Consider the following 18723-nt stretch of genomic DNA (forward strand, 5'->3'; position numbering starts at 1 on the left):
GAATAGTTTTTTTAATTATACATTATGAGGGAAATTGAAACTATTAACCCAATTTAAAAAAATTATTCCATCTAACACTTTTTTGTCAGAGTAATACATTTAACTGTGTTCAATCCAGTGTATGAATGTCAGACATGAGGACATTAGATAGTTCCTCCTTTATTTGCATCACCCTCTGTGACTATAAGATTCACTTCTCTATTCCAAACATATTCCTTATGCTTGTTTCACTTTCTATTTAAACTGATTACTCAGAGACAACCATTAGATAATGTGTTTAATAAGACATTCTGCTTCTGTTCTAATTTAGACCTTGATGCCTGAACTTTCCACTGCTATTTCTCTTGTTTCTGTAGAAGGCCGACTTTCGGTTTTAAAGGTGAAAGACGGTGGTTCTTAACTGTATAAGTTGAAGACGTTAAAGAAGACTCTGAGGAAAGGTAACAGAAAATATACACGATTCAGGATGAGAAGAATAAAAGAAGAACATTATTATAAACATATATAGAAACATGTAGCAGTTAATTTCCATTTTAACCCATAAATAAATCCTTATCATCCCGTATAGTCGATATTGGTCATATAAGGAGGGGTTCATTTCTTTAAAAGCAAATCAAGCGAATGTGTGCTTGTTAGTTCAGAACTATTTTAAAATACTGCGGGGTAAACGTGGCTTTTACTGTTATGGTGCTGAGAAGAATGGCTCTGCTAGTAGAGGAAGAGGAATTAGAGAAAGCTTTAGTTCCCCGGCAGATACACAATGGGTTTAAACATCTTAATCTTAAGAACAGTATAATCTTACAAAACAGTGTTCAATAGGATTTTTTTATTCCATTACACAGCGTTCGTACGGTCATGAAAAACCCGGAAAAGTCATGGCATTTGAAAATAGCATTTAAAAAATAGCATTTAAGCATTTAAAAAATTTCCAGGCCTGGATACGTTTTTAAAAAGTCATGATACTTTGCCCTACAAATATTCGTGTTTCTGTTTATAGACTCAGAAAAGCTACTTGGTTTTGGTTTTAAAAAGTAATTTAATGTTTGGGTAAATCCACCGCGTCACTTCGCAGCTGCGTGGAGAGAAGCGCGGTTTCCTTCTGCCCACCATCGGACTAAACACGAGGTTCAGGGGTGGGTTTCCCGAAAACGATCAATCTTAGCGAATAACGAACGAACTAACGAATGACGTGAGTAAAGAACGAGCCAGTTCTGCGAGTGTTTCCCAAAGAGCTTCGCAACGTGAAAATTAACGAACGAGGTTAAAGAACATCTTTGTTGACTCCTCCCCCGAAACAGCGCGCTCAATCGATCCACAAATATCGATTCAACACTGCAATATGCAGTATTTATTCACTATTACACCATAAAAACGTAGAAATGTGTTGTAATTAACAACATTATACTCCTAAAGATACATATGACTAAATAAATACTCGAAAATCTAATCTATTTTAAAACATTAAACTTATTTTTTCATTTTTAAAATTATTATTGTTAATATATATATTATATTAATAGATATTATACTAATATTATTAACAGTAATATTGATAGTAATATTAATTTATTATTATTCTAATTTTTATTATTATAAAAATAATATAATAATACATATGTTCCTGTGTGTGTGTGTGTGTGTGTATATATATATATATATATATATATATATATATATATTACATTTTAAACCAACAGAAATATGTTTTGTACTTTATACTGTGAAGCTCCAGCTCATCCTAAATCACCATCTCAGTTGGGTTTATGTCAGGGGATTGTCAAAGCCACCTTTTTGTCTACTAATTCCATTTGCGTCAATTAGTTTTCATGGTTTTAATATTAATCGACAATGTAAAAAAAAAAACATGGAATGAGACGTGTCCAACTTTTGACTGATATTTGCGAGCTGACACACCCCAGAGTTTGCCCAGATGAACTTGGTGACTTTGCAGCTTTGCTTAGACCGTGAGCATCATCTGCAGGAATTGACTGATTGCATTTCTTGCAGCATTAATGTCAAGACTTCTATCATCGCTAATCTGGATTTAAATAATTTACTCGTGGGTTTGATTGCCCAGTTAGACTACAAGTCACAGTTGGCATTATAATATAATATAATATAATATAATATAATATAATATAATATAATAATTATATAATAATTATATAATATAATAATAATAATAATTATATAGTAATATAATTGATTATAATTAATAGTAATATAATATAATATAATATAATATAATAATATTAATAATTATATAGTAATATAATTGATTATGATTAATAGTAATGTAATACAATTGCTTCAAACACGGAAATTATCATTTTTCTTGCTCAAAATTGGCGGTCCCTGGTGTTTATGGTGCTGAACTGCAAGTCGAGATCCCCTAAAGAAGCTCGTTAGAAATAACGACTGGGTGAGAGCACTCGTTAATCTGCGATCGAGTTTACGTAGTACTTTAGTTACGCACAGGTTTGGGAAACACTCTTTAATTAACGATCAATCTTAAGTACGAGTTAACGAAGTTCTTAGCGTTACGAAGCTTTCGGGAAACCCACCCCAGAGGTTAGTTCTTTATTCGCAGCTTAAACACACAACACATTGTACTGAACACTTCATATATTAATAATAAAGGAGATATAATGAAGGAAAACAGAGCTGTTTACTAACATTGTAAATATACAATGTGTCATTAATTCTAATCTTATATACATGATATTTCATCGATTATTTTCTCCAGTTTTACTTACAACATACATTTGCTGTTCTAATGTAATTCATTCACTTCTTAAGTAGGACATATCCTAAATAGAGCTTTATACGGCTACTTTAAGGAAAACCTGGCCCGAGCTATTTGACTGATGTTCCAGTGTGGTTTTAAATGACTTTTTTTTATATCGGATGTGTAATTGTTTTAGCCTATAAGATGAAAAAGTCAAATTATTTTTACAGTATAAAATCAGCTATGTAGGAGTAGAAAGCTCTATTTAGAATATGTCATACTTAAGAAGTAAATGAATTTACATTAGAGTAGAAAATTCATGTTGTAGGTAAAACTGGAGAAAATAATTTATGAAATATCGTGTACATAAGATTATATAAATGAGATATTGTATATTTACAATATATTTACAGAAGCCAAATGAACTTCAGAAGTCATGGCATTTACAAATAGCAATTTCCAGGTCTGGATAAGGGGTGGGTTTCCCGAAAACGATCAATCTTAGCGAATAACGAACGAACTAACGAATGACGTGAGTAAAGAACGAGCCAGTTCTGCGAGTGTTTCCCAAAGAGCTTCGCAAAGTGAAAATTAACGAACGAGGTTAAAGAACATCTTTGTTGACTCCTCCCCCGAAACAGCGCGCTCAATCGATCCACAAATATCGATTCAACACTGCAATATGCAGTATTTATTCACTATTACACCCTAAAAACGTAGAAATGTGTTGTAATTAACAACATTATACTCCTAAAGATACATATGACTAAATAAATACTCGAAAATCTAATCTATTTTAAAACATTAAACTTATTTTTTACATTTTTAAAACTATTATTGTTAATATATATTATATTAATAGATATTATACTAATATTATTAACAGTAATATTGATAGTAATATTAATTTATTATTATTCTAATTTTTAATATTATAAAAATAATATAATAATACATATGTTCCTGTGTGTGTATATATATATATATATATATATATATATATTACATTTTAAACCAACAGAAATATGTTTTGTACTTTATACTGTGAAGCTCCAGCTCAACCTAAATCACCATCTCAGTTGGGTTTATGTCAGGGGATTGTCAAAGCCATGCACCTTTTTGTCTACTAATTCCATTTGCGTCAATTAGTTTTCATGGTTTTAATATTAATCGACAATGTAAAAACAAAAAAAAAACATGGAATGAGACGTGTCCAACTTTTGACTGATATTTGCGAGCTGACACACCCCAGAGTTTGCCCAGATGAACTTGGTGACTTTGCAGCTTTGCTTAGACCGTGAGCATCATCTACAGGAATTGACTGATTGCATTTCTTGCAGCATTAATGTCAAGACTTCTATCATCGCTAATCTGGATTTAAATAATTTACTCGTGGGTTTGATTGCCCAGTTAGACTACAAGCCACAGTTGGCATTATAATATAATATAATATAATATAATATAATATAATATAATATAATATAATATAATATAATATAATATAATATAATATAATATAACTTATTCACTCATTTACTCACTCGTCAACCGCTTTATCCGTTAAGGGGCGGGGGGGGGGGGGGGGGGGGTCGATGCTTGGTGGCTGGAGTCTATACCAGCTGGCATCGGGCTGAAGGCAGTATACACCCTGGACAGGATGCCAATCCATCACAGGGCAGACAGACACAGACAGACACACAGACACATTCACTCACACCTAAGGGGCAATTTTTATCCGACATCTAATTAGCCTGAACTAATTTCTTTGGACTGTGGGAGGAAACCGGAGCACCCGCAGACACGGAAAATAATATAATATAATATAATATAATATAATATAATATAATATAATATAATAATTATATAATATAATAATAATTATATAGTAATATAATTGATTATAATTAATAGTAATATAATATAATATAATAATATTAATAATTATATAGTAATATAATTGATTATAATTAATAGTAATGTAATATAATTGCTTCAAACACGGAAATTATCATTTTTCTTCCTCATAATTGGCGGTCCCTGGTGTTTAAGGTGCTGAACTGCAAGTCGACATCCCCTAAAGAAGATCGTTAAAAATAACGACTGGGTGAGAGCACTCGTTAATCTGCGATCGAGTTTACGTAGTACTTTAGTTACGCACGGGTTTGGGAAACACTCTTTAATTAACGATCAATCTTAAGTACGAGTTAACGAAGTTCTTAGCGTTACGAAGCTTTCGGGAAACCCACCCAAGATTAGGAAAGGCATGGAAATTTGCTCTACATTTTTTTTATTTTTCTGTTTATTGACTGAGAAATGCTGTTAGCCGATAAAATCTGAGAAAAAGGGCCGCCGTAGAGAGATAGTGTGTGTGTGTGTGTGTGTGTGTGTGTGTGTGTGTATGTGTGTGTTTGGAGGAAGATGTTACCTAATCCATGTCGTTACACTTTAATAAACGTATAGCTGCCACCCCACTATTTTTTTTATTGTGCGCATAAAAAATAAATATTAAAATTAAAAGTTATAAGGAAAGGAGAAAATAAAAATTTCCATAGATGTACAAACAAACTAATTACTTATTTTTCATAACATTAGTCTGAGAATGAAACACCTACGTAGTTCTGCTTACTAATATTTTTTCGAGCGACTCTAAAAAGCAGGTTATTTCTCTTCTCTACACACATTTAATTTATGTCACCTGATTTTACTAGTCAACAGTTGATAATAAAGTTAAATAGGTTTATTGACAAGATATTTACAGATGTAATACTGCATGTATATTATATTATATGATCTGACTTTTTTAAATGTGGAGAGATTTATTCTATGTGGAGAGATTGGGTACTGAGTGTTAAAGTAATTGCAGCCATTTTAAATATTTATTTATTGACCAACAGTAATAGAAAAAGACCTATGAGCAATTAAACAATTATTTTTGTTAAGAAAAATAAGCCTACTGAAGTATATGCCTATCAGTTTTGACATGGATTTTTAGTTTTATTGTATATGTGTCTATGTGTTGATGTGTTAAAGATCGTCATGAAAATTTGCCCCACAGGCATGAAAAAGTCATGGAAATGTATTGTTTAAAAAGAGTATGAACCCGGTAATAAAGACAAGAAAAAAGAGAGTTTAAAATGTAGACTGAGTGGTATATGGTATATTTGTTAATATTTTGTGTTCAAAATGAATAAAAATAATACTAGGATTTAAGAAATCCGTTATCTCGGTTATTGAGCAGATCCAACATTTAATCGTACTTATCTGTTTTCATTCTGCTTTATCTAACCATCTAGGTTATAGATAGATAGTAGCTAAAGGAGATACTTAAGTAGTGAACAAACAATTATAGCATGTGACAAACTTGTGACAAACAATTTTAATTATTATATAATGATTTTCTGGAGGTTAATATTGCTGCCATAAAATATGTTTTCCCTTTTGTTCCCTTTTCTGTATATTTATTTAGCCAGTGATCTACCTGCCCAAGCTCTGCTTCTTCCAGTGAAAGATATTACCCTTGTGCTTTAATAATTGTTTATTATTATATTATTATATATTTATTTTATTCTTATAGTGTGGATCATGCAGGAACTGTGAACAAGCCTCTGCTGTGTGCAGACATTTAGTTACAGCCATCAGTAATAAAGCATTTAACCTCGATTACAAAAAAAGGGAACCTACTACACTCTACAGCTATAATCAGAGCTTTACTGCTTCTTCATTCTGGTCCAGTCCTCTCTGTGTTACTGTCAGTGCGCGTGTATTATTAATATTACGGTGTTTGACCACGCAGAGTCAAGCTCCACCCCTAGAGCAGTTTCTCCTTTACTCGTTCTCAGCTGAAGAAGATTCTAGAAGATTCTCAGACAAGATAACAGAACTCTTAGCTTATCACAGTGTGTACAGTGTGTACGTACAGTGTGTATAGTGTTTGTATACACATGTAAAAAAAAATGCACATGTAGGCATTGCACATTGATATGCTTAATATTTATGTAATTAGAAACAGAATTGTGTTAGTTTGCTATTACTGTACTTATCCATTTCACAAGTACAATTATTGATGTAAGAAAACTTTAGATTTCTAAGATTTAAAATGAGTCATCCTCAGTATTCGCTGTGTGAGGGGTTTGGGAGTTGTGAACAATCGAAAAACATTTTGATACAGAAAATGAAATAACGTCACAGAATGATTTGGCTCTACTGAATGAGCTTGTAATGTTTTGTGTACAGATTTGTGTAGGCATTTGTTTATCTCAGATGGCTTGGTAAATAGTTCATATAGCTGCTGTAAATGGGAAAATAAATATTTCGAGTCAATCATAATCCTGGACATTTGGGCATAGCCCCGGATGTTTGCAATCTCTGATTTAAAACTCTGTAACTCTACACAGCATATTTAGATTAAATGACATTTCACTGTAAATTAAATCATTGAATTATATTGGGTTTAATGGCTTTAATGATTTTGAAATATTTTTTAAAATGTACAATTATTTTTAAATCAACTATATTGCAAACGAGCTTAAAGTGATTTTAAATTGCAAAAACATTTTGATATTTCATTTTAACATTACTTATGTTTCTGGAACCAATGTCTTAATAATTATTAGGACCATAAGATATGTTTTATTTGTTTAAGAATGCTGTATGTTTGTTGTTTTTGTGTTTTTTAAAGATTTTTTTTCTAGGTACCTATAAAAGCGCAATCTATCTTAAATACTCACTGACTCACTGCTGAGGTATTATTTGCTCTGGAGAAAATTAACCAGCTCGCCACCTGTCTTAATTTAACCTTTTTCTGGTCACAGAGCTTTTAAAACAAATGATTAGGCTTTCAGGTTGTTGTTTGTTTGCCCTCATAATGCTGTTTTTCTCTTTTTCATAGGGGATCCCAAACCTAGTGAAAGAACAGCAGATTGCAGTTGGATTCTCTGTCTCCCGCAGAGGTACAAGTTTTCATGATTGTTGGATTTAGATAATCTCCAGAAGTTGTTGAAATGTAAGGGCACTTGTTCCCTGCTGCCGGTAGTAAATACATGTGATTTACATACTGTAATAACTGTACATTGCCATCATATATTAGAAATATAGTTTATTAAGAAATAAATTCTGTTGTTTGATCATTAATCTATACACAGAGTGTTTCAACATGTGTTTCATTTGTATAGGTAGTAGATCATTAGTGTGTATAGATTAAAAATGGATCAGTCCAGCGATGGAGGAAGAACTTCTGACCCAAAGTAAGTAACTTTCCATCAGCAATTACAGAAGTAACTATAAAAATAAATATAAATACTCTCACACTCAGACTAAAAAGAAAGTATTTACTGAAAACTTTACTCTCATTGTGAATGAACTGCTCCTAGGATAAAGTGTGCAGAACCTCCACAACCCAGATGTGCATCTATGAAGAGTGATGTGTCTATGAAAGATCCTCTTGGATTCAGCAGTGGAAAAAGAGAACCCAGCTCTGTATCTATGAAGAGTGACGCGTCTATGATAGATCCTCTTGGATTCAGCAGTGGAAGAAGAGAACCCAGCTCTGTATCCATGAAGAGTGACGCGTCTATGATAGATCCTCTTGGATTCAGCAGTGGAAAAAGAGAACCCAGCTCTGTATCCATGAAGAGTGACGCGTCTATGATAGATCCTCTTGGATTCAGCAGTGGAAAAAGAGAACCCAGCTCTGTATCCATGAAGAGTGACGCGTCTATGATAGATCCTCTTGGATTCAGCAGTGGAAAAAGAGAACCCAGCTCTGTATCCATGAAGAGTGACGCATCTATGATAGATCCTCTTGGATTCAGCAGTGGAAGAAGAGAACCCAGTTCTGTATCCATGAAGAGTGACGCATCTTTGATAGATCCTCTTGGATTCAGCAGTGGAAAAAGAGAACCCAGCTCTGTATCCATGAAGAGTGACGCATCTATGATAGATCCTCTTGGATTCAGCAGAGGAAAAAGAGAACCCAGCTCTGTATCTATGAAGAGTGACGCATCTATGATAGATCCTTTTGGATTCAGCAGAGTTGTTGTCTTTTAACACTGTAGAGTAATACATCAAAAGAACACATGCACAGTTCTATGAAACCGTCTTGAAACCACAACATAACAGTATAGCATGTCTAGTAACTGGCTTAGGGCTGCAGATCTCAAACTTTTTTACTGTGACCCTATTTTAGAGTTCAAAACATTTAATTATGTAATATTGTCTTTTCTTTCACTTGTCTCCATAAATCCTGAATCAAGTTGAATTGAATAGTCAGGTAGAACAGTGAATAAGTAAGGGTGATTTAGTGAAAGGATATGTCTAATTCTCTACACATTAAGGACCAATCGCATTTCTCTTTTGTACCCTACCCCTTGTTTTTGAGTGTAACTCCTCTTCCCCTTAGAACTGAGTTATAAGAGGAGAAGGGGTGAAATCCTGTAACATCAAAAATCTACCACAAACTAAAGTGTTGGCACAAATATGCACACCTCCCTTAGTAGAGCCAAGAACACAGGAAGAGGAGAATTTAATAAAAGTATTAATTACAAACTCTATACTGAATTGTGTTGTTGATGTTCAGCGTTATTTAATCACTGATTATATCCACAATATATTTTAATTTAACTAAAAAATATTGTCCCAGCTCTATCCCTCATGCATATTGGCATACCTTTCGGTAAGCAATTTATAGCTAGCCAGCTTGTTTCAGCCTGCTAAATTAAATGTAGCTGCAAATAATTTGCTCAAGATCTGGGAACAGATTTACTTTTTTGGGGTGATAAATGTACAGTTGTATTTTATTTTAATAAATGAGACTGAGAAAAAAAACATGTATGTGTACAAGCATTGGCTGCACCCATGTGTTTATAGCTTTATCCCTAAAAAATAATACTATACAGTCTAAAATAATAACCGTCAACATCAAAACATATGATTAAATGCATATATGTTAAGTAGTTCATCTTTTCAGTGTGTCTATACCCATTTGACATCACATTATGTAATATTCATTTTAAAATGTTTATTTAACATGAAAATGTGTAATTTCCAGAAGTTGTGTTACTGATATTTGTGTTTTTTTTTTCAGGCAGCGGTCGACAGCAGTTCTACACTCAGTTGTTAGCGAAACAGTGGACAGTGTCCTAAAGAGACACAAAACCAGCATGAAGAACAAGTACGAGAGCTTATTCGAGGGAATAGAATCAGACGAGAATAAAACCCTCCTGAACAGGATTTACACACAGCTCTACATCTTAGAGGGAGAGAGTGAAAATGTGAATGAAGAACATGAGGTTCTACAGCTAGAGAAAACACCTAGGAGACACGGACAAGATACTCCAATCAACTGCTCAGACATCTTTAAACCTTTTAAAGATCCTGAAAAGGAAGCAGACAAAGACAATATTCAAAAACAAAGAGATGCACTATTAAAGCACATTAAAGCTAATATAAAGGCTATACTAAAAGATGTCATACATAAAAAAGACCCAAAAAAACAGAGGCTCAGAACTGTGCTGACTACTGGCATTGCTGGAATCGGAAAGACTGTCTCTGTGCAGAAGTTCATTCTGGACTGGGCTGAAGGAAAAGCTAATCAGGATGTAGATTTTATGGTTGTATTTTCATTCCGGGAGCTGAACTTGATAAAAGATGATCAGTGCAGTCTACATGAGCTTCTGTGTAATTTCCATCCTGAGCTAAAATATCTGAATCCAAAGATCTATGAAGAGCACAAAACTGTGTTCATACTTGATGGTCTGGATGAAAGCAGAATTCCACTGAACTTTTCACAGAGTGAGAAAGTATCTGACATCACCGAAACATCATCAGTGGATGTGTTGGTTACAAACCTCATCAAAGGAGAGCTGCTTCCCTTTGCTCAGATCTGGATAACCTCCCGACCAGCAGCAGCCAATCAGATCCATTCTCAGTTCATCAACCGCGTGACAGAAATCCAGGGATTTAACGACCCACAGAAGGAGGAGTACTTCAGAAAGAGAATCAGTGACCAAGACCAAGCCCAGAAAATCATCTCCCACATTAAGACAGCGAGAAGCATCCACATCATGTGCCACATTCCCATCTTCTGCTGGATCTCAGCAACTGTGCTTCAGAGAATCATCAACCAACATCACACAGAAATCCCTAACTCTATGACTGAAATGTACTCCCACTTCCTGCTCACTCAGATCAATGTGAAGAATGAGAAGTATGAGGAGAAAGATGAAAGAGACCCAAAGAAACTGCTGGAATCCAACAGAACAGAGCTCCTGAAACTGGCTAAACTGGCCTTCAGGCAGCTGATGAAGGGCAACTTGTTGTTCTACGAAGAGGACCTGAGAGAGAGCGGCATTGACATCACTGAAGCCTCAGTATATTCTGGGGTTTTTACTGAGGTCTTTAGAGAGGAATGTGTGCTTTACCAGAGGAAGGTCTACTGCTTTGTTCATCTGAGCTTTCAGGAGTTCCTGGCTGCTCTTTATGTGTTTCACTGCTACCAGAACCAAAACATGAAGGAACTGCAGTGTTTTATACCAGAGTGTTCTGAGAAGTTTCCAATAGACACTCTGCTGCAGGGAGCTGTGGCTAAAGCTGTACAGAGTCAGAATGGACATCTTGATCTTTTCCTCTGTTTCCTGCTTGGCATCTCACTGGAGTCCAATCAGAGACTCCTAGAGGGTCTACTAATACACACCCACACACACTTAGAGAAAACCACTGACTACATCAAGAACTTAATCAAAGCACATGACCGTTCTCTTTCTACTGAGAGATCCATCAACCTGTTCCTCTGTCTGTCTGAAATAAAGGACCAGTCTCTCTCCAGAGAGATTCATGAGTATCTAAACTCAGAGAAACACTCAGAAGAGAAGCTCTCTCCTGCACAGTGTTCAGCACTAGCCTACATGCTTCTGACCTCAGAGGAAGTTCTGGAGGAGCTGAACCCGAAGAAATACAACACATCAGAGGAGGGTTACAGAAGACTGATCCCGGCTGTGGCTGTCTGCAGAAAAGCTGTGTGAGTATTCTATTTTTCTTATTTGCAAATAATTTACTAATTTGTACTGTAGAAAAGTGTACATTTAATTTGTTTAGCCTGGTTATTTTGGTATGCTTAGAGAAAAATGCGTTAACAAAAACAATTAATTGATGTATATTTTATGCTGTATGTTGTTTAGATACCTGAAGTAAGGAATGTTAATTATTTAGCATAAAATCTTCTAAGTTTACATTTTTCTGTAGGAGAGCTATCCAGCATGCTTTTTGCTAAGATAACTCTTTAGGTTATGATTTTTGAAGTGTTCACTTGTGTTCTTGTGTTCACTTAAAACGATTGGAAATATGTGTTTACAGCAGAACCTGTTATGATACAGAAAGGATACACCCCCGGTCCTCTAATAATAATAATACAGTACATTTTGAACTTTAGTGAAACAGCAGGGATTGGGCAGTGCGAAAATGTGGATGGAAAATTAGGAAAACAGTTATATGCCCACTCTTTATTGTTTCTGCAGACTTGCTGGCTGTTCTTTCACTGAGGACTGCTGTAAAACTCTCTGCTCCACTCTACAATCAGAAAACTCCCTAAAAGATATGGATCTTAGTTACAATTACCTGCAGGATTCAGGAGTGGAGATGCTCTCTGCTGGACTGAGAAGTTCACACTGTAAACTGGACACACTCAGGTGAGCTTCCTGTGAATTCTTTTGTGACAGAAAAAAAGTGAAAAAATAAACCAATAAACGATAAACTTAAGATGGACTGATCACTGGTTTTGATTATTGATCTCCTTTGTAGCTTTCTGACTGTTGCTGTTGAGCTTTTAGTGGTAGTTTTATGTGATCTGCACCATTTGCTGGTTTGTGCGATCAGAAGTGTTTGTCAGCTCTGCTACTCAGTGTATGGGTTAAAACTGTCGAGAACTGTTTTGTTTAGGTAGTAGGGTTAAAAGTTTTTATTCTCTAATTAGTATTCTCTAATCTCTAATGTGCCCCCTGTGACACGTTGCAGCATGCTTCCCGGCCTCATTTGTCCTCCAAATTTGGAAACGGTGCATCAGGCCAATGGAGGATGCTAGGCCCACAATCTTCACTGTTTTCCAAGGGCGAGACCAAATTACATGCATTAAGCACAAAGCCAGACTCAGAAACACACTCACAGACAACAGTTACATGTAACAATCCTTGTTTATTATCAGCCTTACAGTCTGCTTTTTTTAAAAATAGAATTTATTAATTTATGATGTATATTAATTTATAATGTAACTTTGTTTTTAATACTCTTAAATAACCACCAGGAGGAGATTTGATGAGCTTTTAAACATCACATTAACAAAACACTGGCTTTTTTTTCAAAACAAAATATTTATTTTACAGAACATGTGACTTCACAATGCTTTAGATTTTGTATAGCATAAAAATGATAACTTGTTACTGTTGACCTTTACAGCACGTCATATTTTAGCGAATGAAAACGCTGGTTAGTCATCCTTCGTTGTGAATTAAGATATACATTGGTTTACTTTACTTACTGGTCATATACCCTGTTTATCATGATGCTCACTAAAAGTAATGCAGCTGTTTCAGATCCATTTCAATGAATAGATCACCCTTCAGGTACCAGGTTTTTACTGAACCGCGAAAACTGCTTTTATCTAAAGAGGACCAGTGAGCTTGATTTAATACAGGACACTCTAAATATATTCTCAAAACATGTTACTTAATTTCCTAATTTTCTAATTAGGTGTTCTTCTCTAAGTATGTTAAAATATCTGTAATTTCTCTTCTGTTGCAGTCTGGCTTCGTGTAATCTTGGGGAAAAATCGTGTGAAATTCTAGGATCTGCTCTACAATCAGTAAACTCCTCCCTAATTGTGCTTGACCTCAGTTACAATGTCCTGCAGGATTCAGGGGTAAAAATGCTCTCTACTGGACTGAGGAGTTCACACTGTAAACTGAAGACACTCCGGTAAATCTGAATGATCTGAAAAAGTGTTGATAGACAATAAACTCTAAAGTGAAGACACTAAAAACATTATATATTTGGTTTGGATTTAGAAGTAAATACTCTCTTGATTACAACTTTTAATGTATATAAAACCTATTAATTTAAATGTGTTGTCAAATCTACATAATTTACTTATGTAAATTTACTTACTGATTCCACATATCCTTTTTGTAATGTTTCCCTTTTTGTAGATTAGTTGTGTGTAGTCTTGGAGAAAAGTCATGTAAACATCTGGGATCTGCTCTACAATCAGAAAACTCCTCCCTGAAAGAGCTGGACCTCAGTAACAATGACCTGAAGGATTCAGGAGTGGAGATGCTCTCTGCTGGACTAAAGAGTTCACACTGTAAGCTGGAGACACTCAGGTGAGTTTTCTGTAAATTAGATTATAAATGGTAATAATTAAGGTATAAACATGTGAGTATTTTAACTTTCTCTGGAGGTGCAGAGAAGGCAAATTCAATAAATACATATACTGTACTGGTTATAAAGTAAATAAAAAAGTGTAATCTCACATAGTCTGATTTTTTTGTCTAATCTGCTTTAGAATTCTGAATGGAATACTGTATATCTCAGTTTAGATTTACATACTGTGCATATGTAAATGTTGTCTAAACAATATAGTATATTTAAGTTCCTCTTTTATTCAGATTTGTGGTATTTTCTCTCCTTTTGCAGTCTAGCATCCTGTAATCTTGGGAAAATGTCTTGTGAAAATTTGGGATCAGCTCTAAAGTCAGTAAATTCCTCCATGAAAAAGTTGGACCTCAGTAACAATGACCTGCAGGATTCAGGAGTGGAGATGCTATCTGCTGGCCTAAAGAGTTCAGACTGTAAGCTGGAGACACTCAGGTGAGTTTTGTAAATTAGATATAAGTAATATATATTAAGGTCTAAACATATCATTTTTTTTCTGCATTGTCTGGAAGTGCAGAACTTAGAATATATTTTTGTTTGGACTCTGGAAGACTTTAGTTAAACGTTAAAAGCTAAAACTATAAAATGAAAGAACCTAATTACAAAGGTATCATGAAGCAGCTGTATGACTGATCCATTCTATTATAAAGATTTTTTTTAAATATACTCCTAATTTCTTTAGAATTTATATTCAAGGTGAGATATTTGTCATATTAGATAACAATGTTTTGGAATTCCCTATGTAACATATCCTTGGCTTTGTTCAGCATAAAAATAGGCCAGGTGGTGTAAGCATTGTGCATCTCCCAGAGACACACCCAAATCAACTTGTTTCTCAGAATTTAGATTTTTTTGTTTTTGTTCTGCTGCTGATTTGTTGTGTCCATTCTGTCTACATTTTTTCTTTTATTTTCTGCAGATTGTCTGGTTGTATGATTACAAGAAAAGGCTGTTCTTTTCTGGCTTCAGCTCTGAACCCATCCAACCTGAAAGAACTGGATTTGACATGTAATACATTTGAAGAGTCTGAAATGAAGATCGTTTCTGATCTACTAAATACTTCACAGTGTAGACTGGAGCAACTGCTGTGAGTTGTGGTCATAATGGGCCATATTTACTACAAAAGTAACAGTAACATTTAAAGCGAAGAGTGTTAGACTTGAGAGACTGACTTCATGTGTCATAGAATGTACATATAATGACTAGAGTTGTAACTCCCCCACTGTTAAGAATAAATATGTTTTTGTTAGCATATCTGCCACTGAAGAATTAGACTTTGTACAACAATCACTGTAGTTAACTTAAAACAGACGTCAAGTGCGACAAAGGTTATGGTGTCCAATATAACCAACAGTTAGCTTCTGTGGCAACTTTAGTTAAACATTTATGGAAGGAACATGTTACATCAAAGTGAAGCATCTCCTGCTACATTTCATATAGGACTGCTTTAAACAGTGTGTGGGTTTTGATACATTTTGGATCAATGTTCTAATGGAAGTTTCAACCATCACTCAGTTTTAACCTTTTGGCAGAAGCCAGTTTTGCATTTAAATCCCCAGCTATTTAACCCTAGAACACTGATGTTAAAATTAGTAACACCATCACTTACATTGAGTATACACTGTATGAAAAGTTTTGGAAACCTTCTTTAAAGTCAGGTAATGTGTAACAGGTAATGTCCTAACAAAAAAATGCTCCTGGGAACGTTTTTGGTCCATATGTTAGTCTCTATCACTAATTTTGGATGAAAATCATCCAAACGCATGCCTCTTGAAAAAGGAATAAAGGGAGGATGGAAACAACCATGACATTAATGACATTAATGAGCGCCCTGAAGCTACCCAAAGTCCCATGCAGCTCAGACAGCAGCAACACAATGAAAATCACATTAAAAAAATGTGTGGGTGGATATCACCCGGCGTCAGCGTTCTAGGGGGAAGAATGTTTTAGAGTGAAGCTACAACAGATCCTCCATAGTCATAAACAGAGGGTCTTTAACCAAAACCCACATTTAGTGTTACCAAAAAGCTTTAACCATTTATCTGATTCTGCTTATCCAGCTGATTGATCATTGGGAAGACAAAATAACAAATCCTGAAGTTCTTACTGGTTTAAAGCTAAAGTGCTTTTATTACTGATCTATCAGTAAACTTGGGCATTTTCAGAGTTGTTTGCAATATATGTCTGTGTTATTTAATCCTCCCTGTGTCGAGAAAATAATGTGTCTTTTTTGTTATCTTATATTTAATCCTCATTAATGGTCATGAATGACCCATTAAGAGTGAGGTGCCAGGAAACCTTTTAAATAAAACACAATTGTGCTTCTGCTACCAGTCCTGCATCTTTTTTAGCATCTTTTTACCATCTTAACTACAGGTGTGTGTGTTTGTTTGTTTGTGTATAGGTTGAAGCATGGAGGGAAGAACATGATGAAACCTGGGCTGAAAAAATGTAAGTTTCATGCTCTCTCTGTCACACAATCACACAATTACACTGCTTAAGTGGTCTTTTCTAATGTGTGTATGTGTTTGTTGTTTGTGTGTGTGTGTGTGTATAGATGCCTTTAATCTGACTCTGGATCCAAACACAGCACACACTCGTCTCTGTTTGTCTGAGGGAAACAGAAAGGTGAAGTGTGTGGGTAAAGATCAGCTGTATCCGAATCATCCAGATCGATTTAAATGCTGGCAGCAGGTTCTGAGTGCTGAGAGTCTGCCCGGACGCTGTTCCTGGGAGGCTGAGTGGAGCGGGGTGTGGGGAGCTAATATCGCTGTGACCTACAGAGGAATCGAGAGGAGAAGCATTGGTGATGAATGTTGGTTGGGGCGCAATAATCAGTCCTGGAGTCTGGAGCACCTTAATGACATTTATTCTGTACTCCACAATGGACAGAGTATGTGGAAACATCCTTACCCACACCAGTCTGGCAGGGTGAGAGTGTATCTGGACTGTGCGGCCGGCATTCTGTCCTTCTACAGCATCTCACCTGATACCCACACACTGACCCACATACACACAGTCCTTACCACATTCACCGAGCCACTCTACGCTGGATTTGGAGTTGGTTATGATACAGATGATAGTGTTTGTGTGTGTGAGATAAAATAGACTCAAAACAAGATTTGGGCTATAATTGGTCAAACACAAATGTGTTTGTGTTTTATGGTAAAAAAAAAAAAAAGATAAGTGGGGCTTCTGGTATGGAGCGAAAGGGGTAAGATGTGTGCAAAAGTAGCTACACAAAACTTTTGCAATTTTGAAATAAAAGCAGATCTTTTATCACCCAGTGCCTAAAAGGTCCCACTTGTTGAGGAATTAAGCCGAAACCAAAGTGCAATGCTCTTGACTGCATTAGCACTGCTGAAAAAAATGCTATCTACAACAACTAATAAAGATATTAGGTGATGTTCATGTACTTTTATTATTTAAAAATAACAATGTAAATTCTTACCATTTCTATGTAATTATATTGCATGTTTCTATTGTTTAATAATCCATTTTTACTGATTTATGTATTTTTACTGATTTTCTTTTATTACCAGTTCGAGTAACACAAAAGTAATGCAATAGTTACTTTTACTGGTAACTTTTATAGTGGAGTAACTCAGTAACTTAGTTACTTTTTGAAGAAGTAACTAGTAACTATAACTAATTACTTTTTCAAAGTAACGTGCCCAACACTGGTTAGACCACAGTAGAGCACATGTTCTGAGTAAATACAGGGATTTCAGGCAAATTTAAATATTTTTTTGGGGGGGATTTTTTTTTACTGCAATTGTTTATGTTTCGAGCAACTATACAGCAACTTAATGTGACAATGATTAGGCAAGTTTGAGAAAAGTATAAAGAGAATGTTGCAAAAGCAGTTTGTTTCAATAGGTGAGTTGTAAATGTTGTAAAATAAACTTAATTTAATAGATTAGGGTTAGAGTTAGGGTCTGTTAAAGTTTGTTCTCAAGTACTGTGGTTGAGCTGTAGAGAGAAGAAATGTGGAAAGAACTGAAATGAACTGAACGGATAGGGACTGAATAATAATAGTATAATAATAATGATTATAATAATAACCACATCTGTTATATTATTTTAAATATTAGATTATATCTCATCAGTTTTTCTCTTATATGTATATAATTCAGACATTGCGTGTATATATTTTTTTACATCAGTAATTATGATATGGAGTAATATGTTAAGGTTGTAAAGTGACCTTTTCTTGGATGTAACTAATAATAAACAGAAGTGCAAAAAAAAGGTTTATTTGTCATTAAAATTCATTTCACAAATTTAGTTCTAAGACACTATAGGGTGGGCTTTGATACATATTAGCAAATCTGTCCCCACCCAAATGTCAAACCAGCTCCTACGCCCTTGAGCTCAACCCTCGTGTGAGGAATGTTACTATTACTGTTTTTAAAGGTGCACATATTTTAGTACATTAATTTTCTGTTCTGCATATAATGTTTTTTATTGTAGTTTTAAGATTGACTTCTAGATGTCAAATCAAGAACCGGTGTAGACTGCCAACTTCATTGAGTAAGTTCAGCATGAGCAAAGGTGGATGAATGTGTGTAGATCAT

General features: G+C 34.8%; 1 protein-coding gene across 2 annotated transcripts; it reads left to right on the forward strand.

Moving 5' to 3' along the window:
• Nucleotides 1–7589: 7589 nt before the first annotated feature.
• LOC103042016 (NACHT, LRR and PYD domains-containing protein 12) lies at nt 7590–18597 on the forward strand. Of its 2 annotated transcripts, XM_049466892.1 has the most exons (11): nt 7590–7730; nt 7900–7971; nt 8098–8540; nt 9824–11741; nt 12238–12408; nt 13517–13690; nt 13921–14094; nt 14408–14581; nt 15066–15233; nt 16551–16597; nt 16704–18597. In XM_049466892.1, the coding sequence occupies exons 2-11, from the start codon at nt 7931–7933 to the stop codon at nt 17252–17254; spliced, it is 3861 nt and encodes a 1286-aa protein (XP_049322849.1). In that variant the 5' UTR covers nt 7590–7730; nt 7900–7930; the 3' UTR covers nt 17255–18597. The 2 variants fall into 2 exon arrangements, with proteins under 2 accessions (XP_049322849.1, XP_049322848.1); XM_049466891.1 differs by lacking the exons at nt 7590–7730; nt 7900–7971; nt 8098–8540; nt 14408–14581 and having other exon boundaries at nt 9797–11741.
• Nucleotides 18598–18723: the final 126 nt, after the last annotated feature.

Source organism: Astyanax mexicanus, chromosome 18 (assembly GCF_023375975.1).
Source record: "Astyanax mexicanus isolate ESR-SI-001 chromosome 18, AstMex3_surface, whole genome shotgun sequence".
Taxonomy (NCBI): domain Eukaryota; kingdom Metazoa; phylum Chordata; class Actinopteri; order Characiformes; family Acestrorhamphidae; genus Astyanax; species Astyanax mexicanus.

Coding starts and splice junctions, on each gene's coding strand:
- LOC103042016 (XM_049466892.1), top strand. CDS start 7,931: ATGGATCAGTCCAGCGATGGAGGAAGAACTTCTGACCCAAA. Junction 13,691..13,920: donor TGTAAACTGAAGACACTCCG/GTAAATCTGAAT, acceptor CCCTTTTTGTAG/ATTAGTTGTGTGTAGTCTTG. Junction 15,234..16,550: donor TGTAGACTGGAGCAACTGCT/GTGAGTTGTGGT, acceptor GTTTGTGTATAG/GTTGAAGCATGGAGGGAAGA.